Here is a 14,390-nt window from a genome sequence, read left to right as displayed (position 1 = left end):
CGAAGGTCACGATGTAGCGATGAGAACGATTTGTTCTATAGTGCGATACGTTTCAGTGGCGCGCTAATCAGAATCTGCCATCCATTCCGCTTTTTTTCCTCGTACACTTTCGTGCAGTAAACTTTCAACATTAATCTTACCACAGCCGGATATGGTGGTGCCGGCGGGAGAAGATTTGATTTTACCGTGCCGAGCTTTCCCCAACTTCCGGCTGGGTTAGAAAGGAAAACATCACCGTTATTCTTCTCCCATTTACCCCGTTTAAACTGCCTCCTCGCCATCGTCTACAGTGCAGAAAATGTGTTCTTGTATTTTTTTTTTCTTCTTCTTCTTCTTTGCTGCTGCATCCGAGGACTGACCCGACTCCCGGGAACGACTTGCTAATCCATTCCCGTCATCAGTTCACCCCTGGTGATAATCTCGGAGCCATCGGAGCGCTCCACGGTAGCCCACGGTTATTACGAGCCGGTCGGTCGGTCGGTCGGGTGGTCGTAGAACAATATCCTCCCTGACAGAACCTGCCAGCCGACGAAAGCCCTAGCGAAACCGTTCTGTGTCACTAAAGCAAGTGGAAAGGAGAAAAAAACACACCGTAAAAGGTATCCCAAGTCCTTCGTGGAACAAAGCCAACCCTCGGCTGAAGAATGTTGGACGCGGGAATTTTTCTTTCCCTGTAACGACCCCGCCCGCTCGGTCGGCATGACAGCGAGAGCCGCATAGAATATCGCCCCCAGCCGTCACGAAAGGTTCTGCAGCGCGGCCACCGTTGCGGCATGTCTTCAAATTAATCTTGAAATAAAAATAGATTGCAGACTAAATTGGTCCGGAAGTGTTTTATAATCTGCGGTCTGCCTGCGTGCACACGCCAATCGGGCGGTGTTTCCTCCGACGGCAATTCATAGTTGGGACGATTACCCAGCCCGCCCATCCGTGGCCCATTTTTCTTCGGTCCATCGTTACACGCTTGGTTGAAATGGGGGGGGGGGGGATTGAAAGGAGAGGTTGCTTGCCACTTGGTAAAGAATTTTATCCCGTTTTCCCCCCACCCCGTACGTGGCTGGCTAACGAGGATTGGCAACATTGTTATCACGCCGTGTTCTTTTCCAGAGTTCCTTTTTCGCATTGCGCGATACCATTTTTTCTCACCACTCTCGCTCTGTAAAACTGCAATATTCTAATATTTATGTTATTTCATCTCGTTTTTAGTACCTTTCTTAATGTCTCTCTCACTTCGTTTCTTAATGTTTCTTCCAGGTAGACGTCACATTAGTTCATCATTATTGCTGATGAGAAAAAATGATGACCCTTTTCATCGAATAACGCTTCAAACGACGACGTAGCAGTTCCTTAAAAAAGGATACCTTTTCACATTCAAATTCCACGCAAAATACGTACCAACCTCTCCACGCCGGTAGAGCAAACGCATTCGACAATCGCGATGCGTTCCGATCTGTCCGACGACAAGCACAGCGTGCAGTTGGCTGCGGCAGAAATAGCCGAATCGTCCGACACCAGCGGATTCTACGAGCTGGCCTCGAACGGTTCCACCAACGGTATCATCAGCGGCACTGGACACCATTCCCATCATCATCATTCGCAGCAGCAGCAGCAGCAGCAGCAGCAACATCATTCGCCGCACCAACCACATCACCATCATCACCATCACAGTGGCCATGCCCAACAGCATCATCACCAACCTCACCCTCACCAGCATGAGCTGCAGCAGGACAAGAACGCTAACCTGCTGTCGGTCGACTCCCTTACGACACATTCGACCGGCGGTGCAACGCTGAGGGCAACGTCACGACCGAAAAGGGCCACCAGACGGATGCAAATGGTAAGCGTTGTGGCCAACCGAGTAACTTGTGTCCTTTTGCCGGGTTTTTTTTACAGCGCCCTTTAAGGTGGATTGTGTTGTGCAGGGTTACTTCATGCGTTGTTTTCAAGCGTTTGAACGCGCTACCTTACCAACCATGGCATACTTTGCGCACCGTTTAATCGACTTTCTTCGTAAAAACAACTCGTCCTCATACTACCCGGTCTCTTTCTCTCTCGCTCTACGCTCCCCGAGCACCCTGAAATTTCGCCCTTGCAAGATGGGGTTTTTATTTTGCGATAAAAATAAGCTGATAGTCCACACTTTTTACGACTCTAATTACTGAAATCGATATCGCAACCCACAAACGTACCGGCACACCACTCCGCACGTATCGGGGCGCTAGGTCAGGCCACCATAACAGATGCCAGGTGCCACACTTGCGGGGGGGGGGTTTGTTGTGGGCGCATCGACGAATGCGAAAATTCAATCAACCTAGTGGCGGAAAAGGCTGTACCTGGGGAACTGCCGAAAAGAAGCGACAAATGCTCCAAAGCCCTCCCAAGTGCCACCGTTGAATCCGGTCGGTATCGTGTGTCCGACGTGGTGGATATTAAACGCTTTTGTTTACTCTGTCATAATGATAATCGTGCCTTGAATCCGGTTCACGAATATTGGCAAACGGTGGGTACGCTCTCCCATTGGGCCATGGTTTCGTGGAACAGCAGAAAACGAATGCACCACTCCAACCGGGGCTTTCGTTATGTTTGGACTCACCTGCATCTATTTTTGCTGCTGAGTACTGGGACTTGCGTTTTTGTGGGCTATAATATTTTCTCCCGTTTACTTTTTCTAATTCCACATTCTACCGAACCAGCCAAGGGCTGTTGAACGCGCAACGAAAGTGAAAGTCATAAATAGCTAGAAGTAAAAGGAAAGCGAAAGTGAAATGAGTTTTCTATCGTGGGATTGTAATCTTGTTCAATTTATAGCGCTATTAGAGCCTTGAGAACGGTTTGCATTGGATGATCCATCGGTATAGAGGTATCGTTTGAAGGGGAAAGGGATCAAACATCAAACAGGAAAGCTAAATGGAAAAGGAGAGAGCAGAATTAAAATGAATTAGATAGGCTATTACTAATCGATGCAATAACTTTCGCATGCATCGCTGAGTAATGAAGAATAAAACAAACACATTTCGATAAAACAAATTAACAGCGTTGACAGGGCATTAGTTAGTTCACAAGACCTTGGTTTTGGACTTCAGAGAAGTTGCTCCCAATCATACACTAGGAATTAGTCTAATGGTGGCGAGTAATTAAGAATTGAGTCACATATTCTTTCCAACTCTGGCTCTGATAAAAAGAATTCGACTACAAATCAAAACCGGATTCCACTCCAAAATTCCGAAAGACTCTGCAAGACTCCGGAAGAAGAACTCAGCCGAGTCCATACGATCGGATTGGCCCAGAGTCGTCCGGATGTATTCGGATTCCGGACATCCAGGGTTGGACATCCAGGAATACCATAATACCATGTTTCTGTCACTATTCTGATCTAATTCTAGATCTGCGAGAGTGCATCTGTTCCTGTGTTTCAGGAACTGTATCTGCTAATGTTCCCGATATTGTCCCATTGCACTTCCGCTGTACCAAGCCTAAGTCACCAGATTTGCTAGACTTTTACTTTTCCTGTTTACGTACTGATCATATTTTCTTTAACAGGAATCGTAGATTTGTTGAAAGTTACTAAATATGCACAGGGATCTAGTATTTGCAGCTACTGACCGCTCAAATTAGTCAGAATTCTGATCTCAAGGGAACGACCATTGTCATTTGTAGAATCCAAGATAATTGTAGAAACACCTGAACCAAAGTACAACTTTGAACTTTTCCATTTATCCTATCACATTCTATTGATTCTATTCCATATAAAGAAAACACGGATCGAACTACCAACTCCCATCCATGTGCAAACTTTTCTTACGTCCTAAAAAAACCGCTTTCCCTCATTCACGCAGGAAGCTACCATCGATCCGGACATGACGGATTCCAGCTCGCAGAGTGACGACACGAGCTGCGGTAGTAGCCGCACGGGCAGCCGGGGCAGTAACGGCGGTGGCCGTTCGGGCCAGGGCGCCGCCGGCAATGGTAACAGCAGCAGCAGTAGTGCGGCCCGCCGTCGCAAGGGCGCCATGAACGCGAAGGAACGCAACCTGCGACGGCTCGAATCGAACGAACGCGAGCGAATGCGAATGCACAGCTTAAACGATGCGTTTCAGGTGAGATTTCCCAGCACGCGTGGTATTGTTGGTACGCGAAATTGTTTAGTTCTTTCTTCCGGCTCAAATATCGCACTCGCCCTTGAGAAGTTGTGCGATGCTACTGCTCTTCAACTTGCCTTAATACGTTCTTCCGTTTGTTTGTTTTTCTTTTTAATGTCCAACTTGACTTGATGGCCGGCATTTGGATCGATCGGGAATTTGATATGGTGCGAATTCTAACGCCGGGTTTTCATCAATCGTGGAATCTACTATCTATCCTACCTAACCTACCTACCCCAGTCCCTGCGGGAAGTCATACCGCATGTGAAAAAGGAGCGCCGGCTGTCGAAGATCGAGACGCTCACGCTGGCGAAGAACTACATCACCGCGCTAACCGACGTCATTATCGTGATGCGGGGCGAAGGCGAAGCGGCCGCTGCCGCCAATGCTGGCCTTCCGCTGGCAGGTAGCAGCAGCAGCAGCACGTTACCGCTAACCGATGCTGGCGCACTCGCCCTGCAGAACAACTGTCTTGCAGCAATCCCGACCAAAGCGCAGCAACCGGAAGTCGTGGGTCCGTGTCATGCAGCCGATGTGGATCCGATTACCACCTCGCTCGACCTTATCTCCGCGTCCGTCGGCACGGCGCTCGACTGCCACGAGCGCGTCCTGCAGCATCATCACCTGTCGCTAGTGCCGCATCATCCTCATCACCATCATCATCCGCAGGTGCAGGACGGTGCAGGCAATGGCGGTGGCGGTGGTGGTGGTAGCAATAGTAGCAGCAACAGCAGCACCAGCACAACAAGCAATGGCAGTCGCAGTAACGCGAGTGTAACGCCAAATCCACCAACCAACTCCACCGGCAGCATCGTGGATGTGTCCGCCGTGACGGGAACGAATGGGCATCATCCGCACCATCACCATCACCACCAGCAGCAGCAGCAGCAACAGCAGCACGGTAGCATAAACAACAATCACCTTAATACCCACCATTTCAATAACAATAGCGCTAGCAGTATAGATATCGAAAACAGCTTCTACGAGGATCCATTTCAGATGATGTAATCCCCCATTCTTGACTCGAACTATACACCGTTCCCAAGAGGGGGGCATCCCATACACCCATGCAGATACACACACACACTGATAAATTCTACCTGAATGCAAAGGAAAAGAACGAATCAGCGTGAAGGACACTACCCACCTACACGATAGTCCGCCATATTGGTGAATTGTTTTGTGGCAGCTGGTTTCTTTTTTTATCAAAACTTTCGGAGTTTCTGGAGCGAATTGCCAATGTGGAAAAAGTGTGGCTTTAAGGTAGTGATTTCTTCCTTCCTCCTGAAAAATGGAGAAGCTACATTGAGTTAGTTTTCCTAAACTTCCCAATTAATTCAGTCCTTACCCCAGTACTGTTTGCTAGAATTGCGTGCAGGTCACTGTTACTTGACAGCTCATATCAACATCCAACAAAAAAGCCATGGCCTACTTTAGTAACTTCTTTTAACCTCCCAACATCAGCAATCTCTTGCTTCTTGTCTTGTGGTCTTATGCTCCAACAATTCTACAGTATATTTTAAAAATTAGAACAACACAGGGTGAGTGTGAGTCTACAGCGAAAATGTTTGTGTTGTGTTTTCCCTTTACTTTGTAACTCCAGCTCCCGCTCTGTGCTACATTTTGATTTGAATTTATACGCTTCCGTTCCCAAGCCCGGGTCCGGGATTGGTTCTTAAAATCTCTCGGCTTGTATCTGATGCACGTTTCCACTTTCCAAGGGATCCGCGCTCGTCGTCCACGAACCTTCGTTCTTCCGACAAACGTTCCTCCGCAACCTACGCGCACGCCTGGTCACCTGGCCACTGTAGGTTTCAATGTTTACTAGCCCACCGTGTCTTGGGCAATTTTAAGCGCACCAGCTTTCTACGATCTGGTGTGTCTGTCTGTTTCGTTTGCAGAACGTGGACACATTCAAGTGTAACCCGCACCCGGCGAATACAGTTTGTCCAATCGGTCTGCGCGATGTCTTCTTCTTCTGCTGCTTGAGGGGATAGTTGGATCTTTTTTTTTCTTCTTCCTTTTTTCTCCTCAGTTTTGTCCGTTGTTGGTGATTTATTATTATTCCACGTGCGGGCTGAAATTCTACTCCGCTGGCAACGCCTTCCCTGCCTCAGCCAGCCATCCAGCCAGCCCGTGGGTCAGCAACCAGTAGGTGGTCGTCCTTGAGTTCTGTTACAACGGCCTGGAACTGCTGGAAAATGGGACAAGGAGAGGTTGTGTGGCGAAGGGAAGATTCTTTTCATTTTCCCTCATATAAAGAAAGTCCTGTGTGTGGGATGATGATGGTATGGAAAATGGAATCGGATGAGGCAAATAATGCACGTGTTATGTTTCAACGGAGAGAGAGAGAGAGGGAAGGTAGAGCATTTTAGTGTTCCAGATTACTTCTAATCTTTGCATGCATATTCGGGGAAAAACTGTGCTGCCCGTTCTTATTGTTTGCTTATGTGGAGTGATAGAAAAATACATCACTAGAAGCAGTTGTAGGATAAAGACAATTATTATATTGCTTTCTTTGTAATGGATTTTTGGGGTATAGTATTGTTCCCTTGTTTTCAATGATGATGTGCTAGATTTTGGAGCATCACTATCACAAAGAGGCTATTTTTTGGGGGGGCAAGGTTTTGAAAACAGCATATGGGGAATGTTAAGCGAAGAAGTAATACAGGGTTTCCGAACAATTCTTTATCTCGCTGAAAGAGTCTATTATATGCCTGAACGAATCTACAACTCGCTGAACATGTTTTTATAATCCTCGAAACCCCTGTAAGCGGTTTAGACGAATGTAGGCCTTTCCGAAGTGCGAAGTAGTATGAGAAATTGGCTGGTATCATTTAATCCGTTTGTAGCGGGAACGTACGACGATCACATGAAATTCTAGCGATGGCAACACATTTTTTGGGCCCGGTCCTTAAACCCCACGGTAAATAACTGTAGCAACCATCTAGTATGCCAGGAAAATGAGTTTGATGAAATGAGTTCCAGTTTTCCAAACTAAACGATTTTTACAATTGGGATAAGATATGAGAAGAAGGTGATTACAAAAAAAAAGAATTTTATTCTATACTTTCGAACGTGGTTGTTCGTCTTATGATAACAAAGTTTATTTACTTATCGCTGAATATAAGCTTCTCTCGTAGATCAAAAGGAAGCGCTGGTCGCTGCTCCATAGTGTCCAATATCCAATCCAGATAGGCATCTGTGTTGATGTAAACATCGGGATAGTAACTTTTTGCATGCATAGCTTTAAACACAGCAAAACCGCGCAGATACTCTCTTTCACTCAATGCTGCACTTTGTCGTGAGTGAAGCGCGAATCCAATACGTATATCGATTAGTGCATCTTCTTCTATCGTTCGTTTGCGAGTCACGCAATGATTCGTCCTGTCTACGCTGAGTTGAACCTTCAATCCTTCCCACCGTTGTTGGCAATCTGTATGATCGATGTACCTATCACCAGCATTGATTACGTTGTAGCTCCACAATGAAGAATCATAATAGTCCATCGATAGGCTTGATAGATCATAGCTGCGAATAGTGTCGCTGATCGGCAAGCAGATGGGCTGCACGTTCGGTAAAGAGGTATCCACAGCGGCGACGAGCCGAGCTAATGCAATGTCGTTAGCATGGTTGGCTGCATCGTACTGTGGATGAACAAAGACCTTGTCGATTGCAATGAATGGCTCAGGAAGGCCATCGAATCTTACAAAGAGAGTGCAACTGGAAAAAAAAGATTTGAAAGAACATTTCTAATACATATTCAAACTACGCAACCGTATACTTACACTGTACTAGAATCACCATCACAACCGTATACTGGACCAACAACGAACCGGTCACTTATGAGTGTCACATATCCGAGTGGGAAACCGAAAGATGGTTTGTTTACTAATGCTACGATCCAAGGCGTTGGATATCTGTTCGTTGATACGCCGCAAGTTCCATAAATCTTAAGCAGAGCGCGCCTGGATGCATTGCGCTGAACTGGGTTCAAAGTCACCCGTTCATTGCGTACCTTGCTGGGGAACGAAGATTGACGTTCATTTTTCCGTACGTTCTCCATTATCCATGCAACATCTGCCTGCTCGATCTTGTGAAATAGGTATGGGCCGTGGTGCAGGGTTGAGAAAATGGATGACTCATTGACATGCATACCGTACAGAAAGTAGCGCGGCCGTTCTCCGTACCATACCGCGGCCTGGAACGGACTTCCCGGATCGGAAGCCAATGACGCTTGGTAAACATCTTCTAAATCCTCTACCGCACACGAAGGCTCGGTGTCGAAGGTGATCGGCTGATCGATGTACAGCAGTCGCCCCAGGCAACGTTGGTAGTCGGTCATCTTTAGCTTTTTGAATGAGTTTATCAACCTTGTCGACAAAATCACCTCCGCGGGTTTGTTGCGATGCAGTCCGTCCAAGAAGGGCAAACAGATCGGTTTGATGTGCGGAATCGTCAGATCAGCTGGCTCGAGCAGCTCGATCAGTGCAAACAGCCGCCTAGGATGATCGGGCGGCGGAAGGATTATGTTCTTGATATCCACGAAGAACGTGTCGAAATGTGAGCCTACTCCCAGGACGAGATATCGCCTGCAACGAGAAGTAAGAGGAGGGAGAGAATGATAAGTACGGAGTAGTGGTGGGAGTTCGGAATCGGACCTACCCGATTCCGATTCCGTGTTCGGAATCAATTCCGGAGCCGATTCCGATGCTGGAATCGATTCCGGAGTCGATTCCGGAGCCGATTCCGGAGCCGATTCCGGAGTTGACTTCGGAGCCGATTTCGGAGTTGATTCCGGAGCCGATTCCAGAAATGACTCCGGAGCCGATTCCGGAGTTGACTCCGGAGCTGATTCCCGCATCGGCACTGGAATCGATTCCGCAATCAGAATCGGCTCCGGAATCGGAATTGTCCTGGGAATCGCTACTTGCCCCGATAACGAAATCATAATTGACTCCAGAATTAGAATTAGCTCCGGAATGTGAATTAGTTCTTGAATATAAAAAAGAGGTTTTAGAAGCGACATCAGTCCGGGAATCTCCATGAGAATGGATCTTTTATAAGTACATTTTGATTTTTGCGGTTATCAATACGCAGTATGAATGGACCCAAACGCCGATCCAGTGGCGATATCGAAACTGACTCCGTTTGGAAGCCGTTTCTAATATAGGAGCCAATTCCAATTCGAGAGCCGATTTCGATTCCGGAACCGATTCCAATTCTGGAACCGATTCCGATTCCGGAATTGATTCCGATTCCGATTCCAGAATTGATTCCGATTCCGGAACTGATTCCGATTCTGGAGCCGACTTCGATTCCGGAGCCGATTCCGATTCGACAAAAACATCATTTTTCCCATCACTAATATGGAGAGACAAGAGACAAAGAGAGAGTGGAATAGAAAGAGACATAGAGAGAGAAGAGAGAGAGATAGAGGGAAAGAGAGTGAGAGAGAGAGAGAGAGCGTGGAGCAGTCATACTCCGCACAAAGATACTCACGAAACAACATTTTTCTGCACACTAGTTTTGGCCGCCAAGGCGTACCATTCACTGATACAGGGTTTCCCACGATTTATTGGTCAGTTCCCATGATTTTTTGGTGCGTTCCCACGATTTTTTGGTCGTATCCTATAGATTGTTGGTTCGATCCCATAATTTATTGGTATTTTCCGATTGGATATCAATACAATTAGACCAAAAAATTCTGGGAAACGACCAAAAAATCGTGGGAACGCACGAAAAAAATATGGGAATCCACCAAAAATTAATGGGAACCCACCAATAAATCGTGGGAAACCCTGTAAGCACGGCTGTGCTACTGATTACTTCATTAACGTTAGCTGATCTTTTGTGTACCTTGTCAAAGGATACGATCCACGGTGCGAAAGTTGCTTCTTTGCCTGTCTGGCTGTTGCTTTCGAGGCTGAATAGGCCACAAGTATCCAAATTGAACAGATGCAACTTATCACTTCCCGACTGTTGCTGCAACTTGTTCCTCTCTGACTCGAGTGTCGGTGGAGTTATTTCAGCGTCTGGTACATCCGTCTCTTCTACCACGTTGTACCTCATCATGTTGTACAGTATCCAGTCGACGTATGGTTCGATACTGTGGTAAATTGCTGGCGCAGATGAACGACAAGCCAGCCCAGCCAGCTCAAATCCACGCAGAACGTATTGCTCCTTACCACGGAACTGCTTCGTTTCTTGGAGCGGTGCACCTGCCACCAGTGGCTTGCAAGCTTCTTCGTCCTCCCAGCGCTCTATTACGGCACACAGTCGCTTGTGCAGGTCCAGATTCAGCACAATTTGCTCTTCCGCGTACACTTTCGTGCACTCATCGGGCTCCAGATACCGGACGGGAACGTTTTTTGGTATAGTACCGTGCATTTCGGCGGTTGCCACGTGTAAATTGGTCTTTGCTTGCGTTCTAAGCTTGGGCATTACGGGCATGCAGATAGGCAGTACGTTCGGGTGGCTAGTGTTTGCCGGGCTCAGCAGCTCGATAAGCGCAATATTGTCTGTCGAATTGTTTTTGTCGAAGTTTGGATGTACAATAACCCGCTGAATTTTCCGCTTTTGTTTCAAAGCGGTACACGTTGAGGACTCATTACCATTGGAATAGCATTCCAAATAGTCATTAAAGACGACACCGTCTAGCGAAATGTAAGGTCTTTGGTGGGGGGAGGGGGGGGGAGTGTACAATGGAAAACCACAATTAAGTTTGTTGTTGTATGTAACTTTCGCAGGAATTGCCACAAAATACTTACGTGCCACCGACGAAGCAATGGGCCGGCCCGACAGCGTACCGATCGCTGATCAGTGTAACTATACACTTAACACTGTCTGCATTCGGTGGTACCATGACTTCCCCCAACCACGGTAGAGTTAAATTATGTTGACCATACAAAGCGACGGATGATGTTAAACCGCAGCTGTCAAAGTTGAACAGCCGACGAAGCTTCTCCTCGTAGTCCACCCCCATTGTTAGCACGCCATTCTCCACCGGTAGCACACGCGGATCGACGTACCGCTTAATCCATTCCACGTACTTGGCCACGTCGGTGTAGACGGTGTACTGGAGCGGATCGCACAGACCGTCACTCCCGCGCACTGGTTGGAGCCGCGCCACCAAGCCGCGCACGAACCATCGGCCGCTGACCTCGACGAACAGGCCATCGCCACTATTACCATTGCACGTGCCCACACCATTCTGTCGTCTTTTGCCACAGAACGTTTCCAGCGGGGGATGTGTGCCGAAAACGGCCGGATCACTTGCAATGCACGTTTGCGGATCTACCACACCAATCGTGGCTTGTTGCAGCTGCTCCTTTGACACAGCATCCCGCCGTTCGTTCGGCCCAAATCCAACAACCGTTCCATTTCTGCCCACGATCAACTCCAGCGCACTGTCCATCGTCCACAGACAGACGGGCTGCACGTACTCGGTGGTCATGGTGATGCTGGCGGTAAGCTTGATCAGCGCAATGTCGTTGACGGTGCTGGCTTCGCTAAACCCAGGGTGTACCACTATCTCGCGCACACCGTACGTCTGCGCATATGCGCTGGCCTGCTTCGGGTGGATTTGTCCCACGTGTACTGTCACGAGCGCTGCCGAGATCACACCGCTTGGAGTGTACACGCAATTAGATGCTTGAGTGTGATAAGGGGGAGAAAAAAATCAATCATATCGTTTTCCGTCTCGCGCATCACTTCTTACCCGTGAGAATGGTCGTTTCATCGAGGATGGATCCACCGCACGCGTATTCTTGCTTCTCGCCTATTCGGTGGTAGATAGCCGCATACCACGGCCAGTGACCAGCAATGGCATCACCGTTGTTGTTCATGGAATTTGTTTGCACTTTGCGTCTGCCGCACAATAATTGATCCTCGTCCTGTCCACGTATTTGGGTCACCAAATACAAACATCCCATTAGCAGGAGATACTGTTTAACAGAATAATACATAATGGCACTATAAAACACACAGAAATGCACCACAAGGAAACTCGAGTATAGCTTGCGACCGCACTGAACCTTAGCTGGACTGGAAGTGATCTCCGCGACCGGTCGATATGGTACGAGAATAAACGATCAACGCTAATGCTGTGTGTGGTGGTCGCTAGAATTTAGGGAAATCCCCAGAACTGGTTCCAAATCCAAACATAATCATAACCGTGGTTTGGGAATCTTCATCGAGCAAGGTCAAATTGATAGCTCGATATGCGAGTTATGCAAATCAATAATCTTCGCGCGTGAAGAAGACACAACCAAACTAGTGTTTGGTCGCGTATGGTTTACAGCGCACGAACCATTCGAAATCAGCGGTCGTTAAAACGTGTTTCGATCAGCACAAGGTCGTACACTTGTGGTCGTACACTTAATTTTTTTTATTGTTTGCAATTAAAAGGGATGTTTTATGGGTTGATAAACCATCGTATTGTTATGCTATTTTTGATATCTCATTTTAAGAACAGTAAACTCTGTTTTTATTCCTATTTTCGGCAGGCTGTTTTAATTATTGTAAAAAGGCAGAAACTATGTTTATGACAGTTTATTGGACTTTTTTTAACAATTGATATCAAAAGATTTTAACACCATATTGGCCAACATTGGCAAATTACGTAGTCATTTTGCTATGAAATTAAGAGTGTACTGACTGTAGGAAGACTGTAAGGAAGCCACATTCAAAGGTTTAGGCAAGCGGTCAAGGAATCCTTAAAATCTTATTTTTGATTTAGAATGTTGAATGCATCAATCAAACAAAAACATTAGTTTTGATGCGGAAAATGCCGCGCAGGCCGTTGAAATCCAGAAGGAATGTTCATAGTTAAACCCGTCAAACTTGTTAGGGTATCTAGAAAGTTATGGGGATGCATGAGCGCTTATGGCACGTCTTAGTCATTACCGTGCTAGACATAGATACGATGCATGTTATTAGTAGGTTCAAGCATGCTCAGTTACCAAGCCAGGAACGAAAATGTTCAACCAATTCGATGCAGTAATTATTCTATCTAAATGATGAACATTGAGGCAATTAGGTATTTAATGGCAAGTAGGACAGTATATTTCCATTACTCCTTCATTTCTGATGCTTCTAAAAGTTTAAGTAACGCTAAACTTATGAAAAACAATCAGCAAAATAAACACAATTGTCTTCAAAATTATGATACTATTTTCGAGCCTTCTACCCAAGGTAATTGGCTCATTGCGAGCGCCTACACGCGTAGTCCAAAACAGCCGAAGTCATACAAAATCATGAAAAAGTCTGCGCCCTTTTGTTCCGGCATCCTCGTGAAGTTTACCGAGTCGAACCGAATAGTTGTGTTCGATAAACATGTGTGCGTATCAGGTAGCAGCATTTGTACTCCTTACCTGCCGTATGCCGCTGTGATACCGAGCGAGACGCATAGACAACGCGTCTAGAGGACATGTATAGCCGGGAGGATTTTTTTCTGTGTCTCTTTTGCCTTGTGCTTGCCTTTAGATCCTGATGAGTGAAGCATGCACACCTTTCGGGTAAGTTCGTGGTATAAGCTCTGTCTCTCTCATGTTAATGGTGAAGATAGAATCGTATGCCATCGGCTCTGCATTCGAGCGTGGGCAGGCCCGTGGACGCCATCTGTTCGCACGCATTCAGACCGTAGAGTACTTGGTCTAGGTTTTGTAATACGCAGATAACCACCCAAAACAGTCGATGGACCTTTAAGAACTGATATCAAATCGTTTTAGCACCATATGGGCTAATATTGGCGAACTACTTAGTCATTGTGTATCAATGAGTGAAAAAAGTTTTCCGATAAGTGGACTGGGGAACTGTCCAGGGTGCCGCAAAGTCAGATAATAGGTGAAAATATGATTTGTCCGACTTTAGGTGGCCGCCACTGTACCTACTTTCGGTACTACTTAAATTGAAAAAATATGTGTTAATCGTGATTTTAAAATTCCAAACAGTTCTATCCTGCAATCAAATAATCTTTATTGAAAATCACACCTTCATTACTTTTCTGTTCTGGTTCTCATAATAACGGAATTGGTCAAACTATTGGCTGACAGCAAATCTGCCGAAAAATCTTGAACTTTGCGCTTTTTGTATGATATTTCGGAAAATACGCAAGGAAATGATGTGAAACTTCGTATATCAATTACAAACGCTTTTTTTTAATTCAAAATTTTAATATGAGCCAAATTTTAATGCGTTTTTGCATCATTTCAGGTTTTTGTTACACTGCTAATAATAGGTACAGTTATT

General features: G+C 46.4%; 2 protein-coding genes and 1 long non-coding RNA gene across 3 annotated transcripts; 1 reads left to right on the top strand and 2 right to left on the bottom strand.

Moving 5' to 3' along the window:
- The first annotated feature begins 1,260 nt into the window (after window positions 1–1,260).
- On the top strand, window positions 1,261–5,293 carry LOC120903732 (protein dimmed). Its single transcript, XM_040313330.1, has 3 exons — window positions 1,261–1,837; window positions 3,837–4,097; window positions 4,380–5,293. The coding sequence occupies exons 1-3, from the start codon at window positions 1,439–1,441 to the stop codon at window positions 5,145–5,147; spliced, it is 1,428 nt and encodes a 475-aa protein (XP_040169264.1). The 5' UTR covers window positions 1,261–1,438; the 3' UTR covers window positions 5,148–5,293.
- Window positions 2,767–5,894, bottom strand: LOC120903733. Its single transcript, XR_005739643.1, has 4 exons — window positions 5,730–5,894; window positions 5,488–5,646; window positions 5,287–5,423; window positions 2,767–2,903 (listed from the first exon to the last, which is right to left on the bottom strand). It is a non-coding gene; the product is annotated as an uncharacterized LOC120903733 (long non-coding RNA).
- A 1,389-nt stretch (window positions 5,895–7,283) lies between these two features.
- On the bottom strand, window positions 7,284–11,995 carry LOC120905240 (serine protease 53-like). The gene is made up of 6 exons (XM_040316132.1): window positions 11,860–11,995; window positions 10,910–11,792; window positions 9,940–10,812; window positions 8,158–8,731; window positions 7,593–7,786; window positions 7,284–7,341 (listed from the first exon to the last, which is right to left on the bottom strand). Exons 1-6 carry the CDS (start codon window positions 11,984–11,986, stop codon window positions 7,284–7,286), a joined length of 2,709 nt encoding a protein of 902 aa, XP_040172066.1. The 5' UTR covers window positions 11,987–11,995.
- Window positions 11,996–14,390: the final 2,395 nt, after the last annotated feature.

This window comes from Anopheles arabiensis, chromosome 3, assembly GCF_016920715.1.
Source record: "Anopheles arabiensis isolate DONGOLA chromosome 3, AaraD3, whole genome shotgun sequence".
Taxonomy (NCBI): domain Eukaryota; kingdom Metazoa; phylum Arthropoda; class Insecta; order Diptera; family Culicidae; genus Anopheles; species Anopheles arabiensis.
This window is presented reverse-complemented; position numbering and strand designations above follow the sequence as displayed.

Coding starts and splice junctions, on each gene's coding strand:
- LOC120903732 (XM_040313330.1), top strand. CDS start 1,439: ATGCGTTCCGATCTGTCCGACGACAAGCACAGCGTGCAGTTGGCTGCG. Junction 1,838..3,836: donor CCACCAGACGGATGCAAATG/GTAAGCGTTGTG, acceptor TCATTCACGCAG/GAAGCTACCATCGATCCGGA. Junction 4,098..4,379: donor GCTTAAACGATGCGTTTCAG/GTGAGATTTCCC, acceptor TACCTACCCCAG/TCCCTGCGGGAAGTCATACC.
- LOC120905240 (XM_040316132.1), bottom strand. CDS start 11,986: ATGAACAACAACGGTGATGCCATTGCTGGTCACTGGCCGTGGTATGCG. Junction 10,813..10,909: donor CATTGCTTCGTCGGTGGCAC/GTAAGTATTTTG, acceptor CCCCCACCAAAG/ACCTTACATTTCGCTAGACG. Junction 8,732..9,939: donor AGCACAGCCGTGCTTACAGG/GTTTCCCACGAT, acceptor TTCTCGTTGCAG/GCGATATCTCGTCCTGGGAG.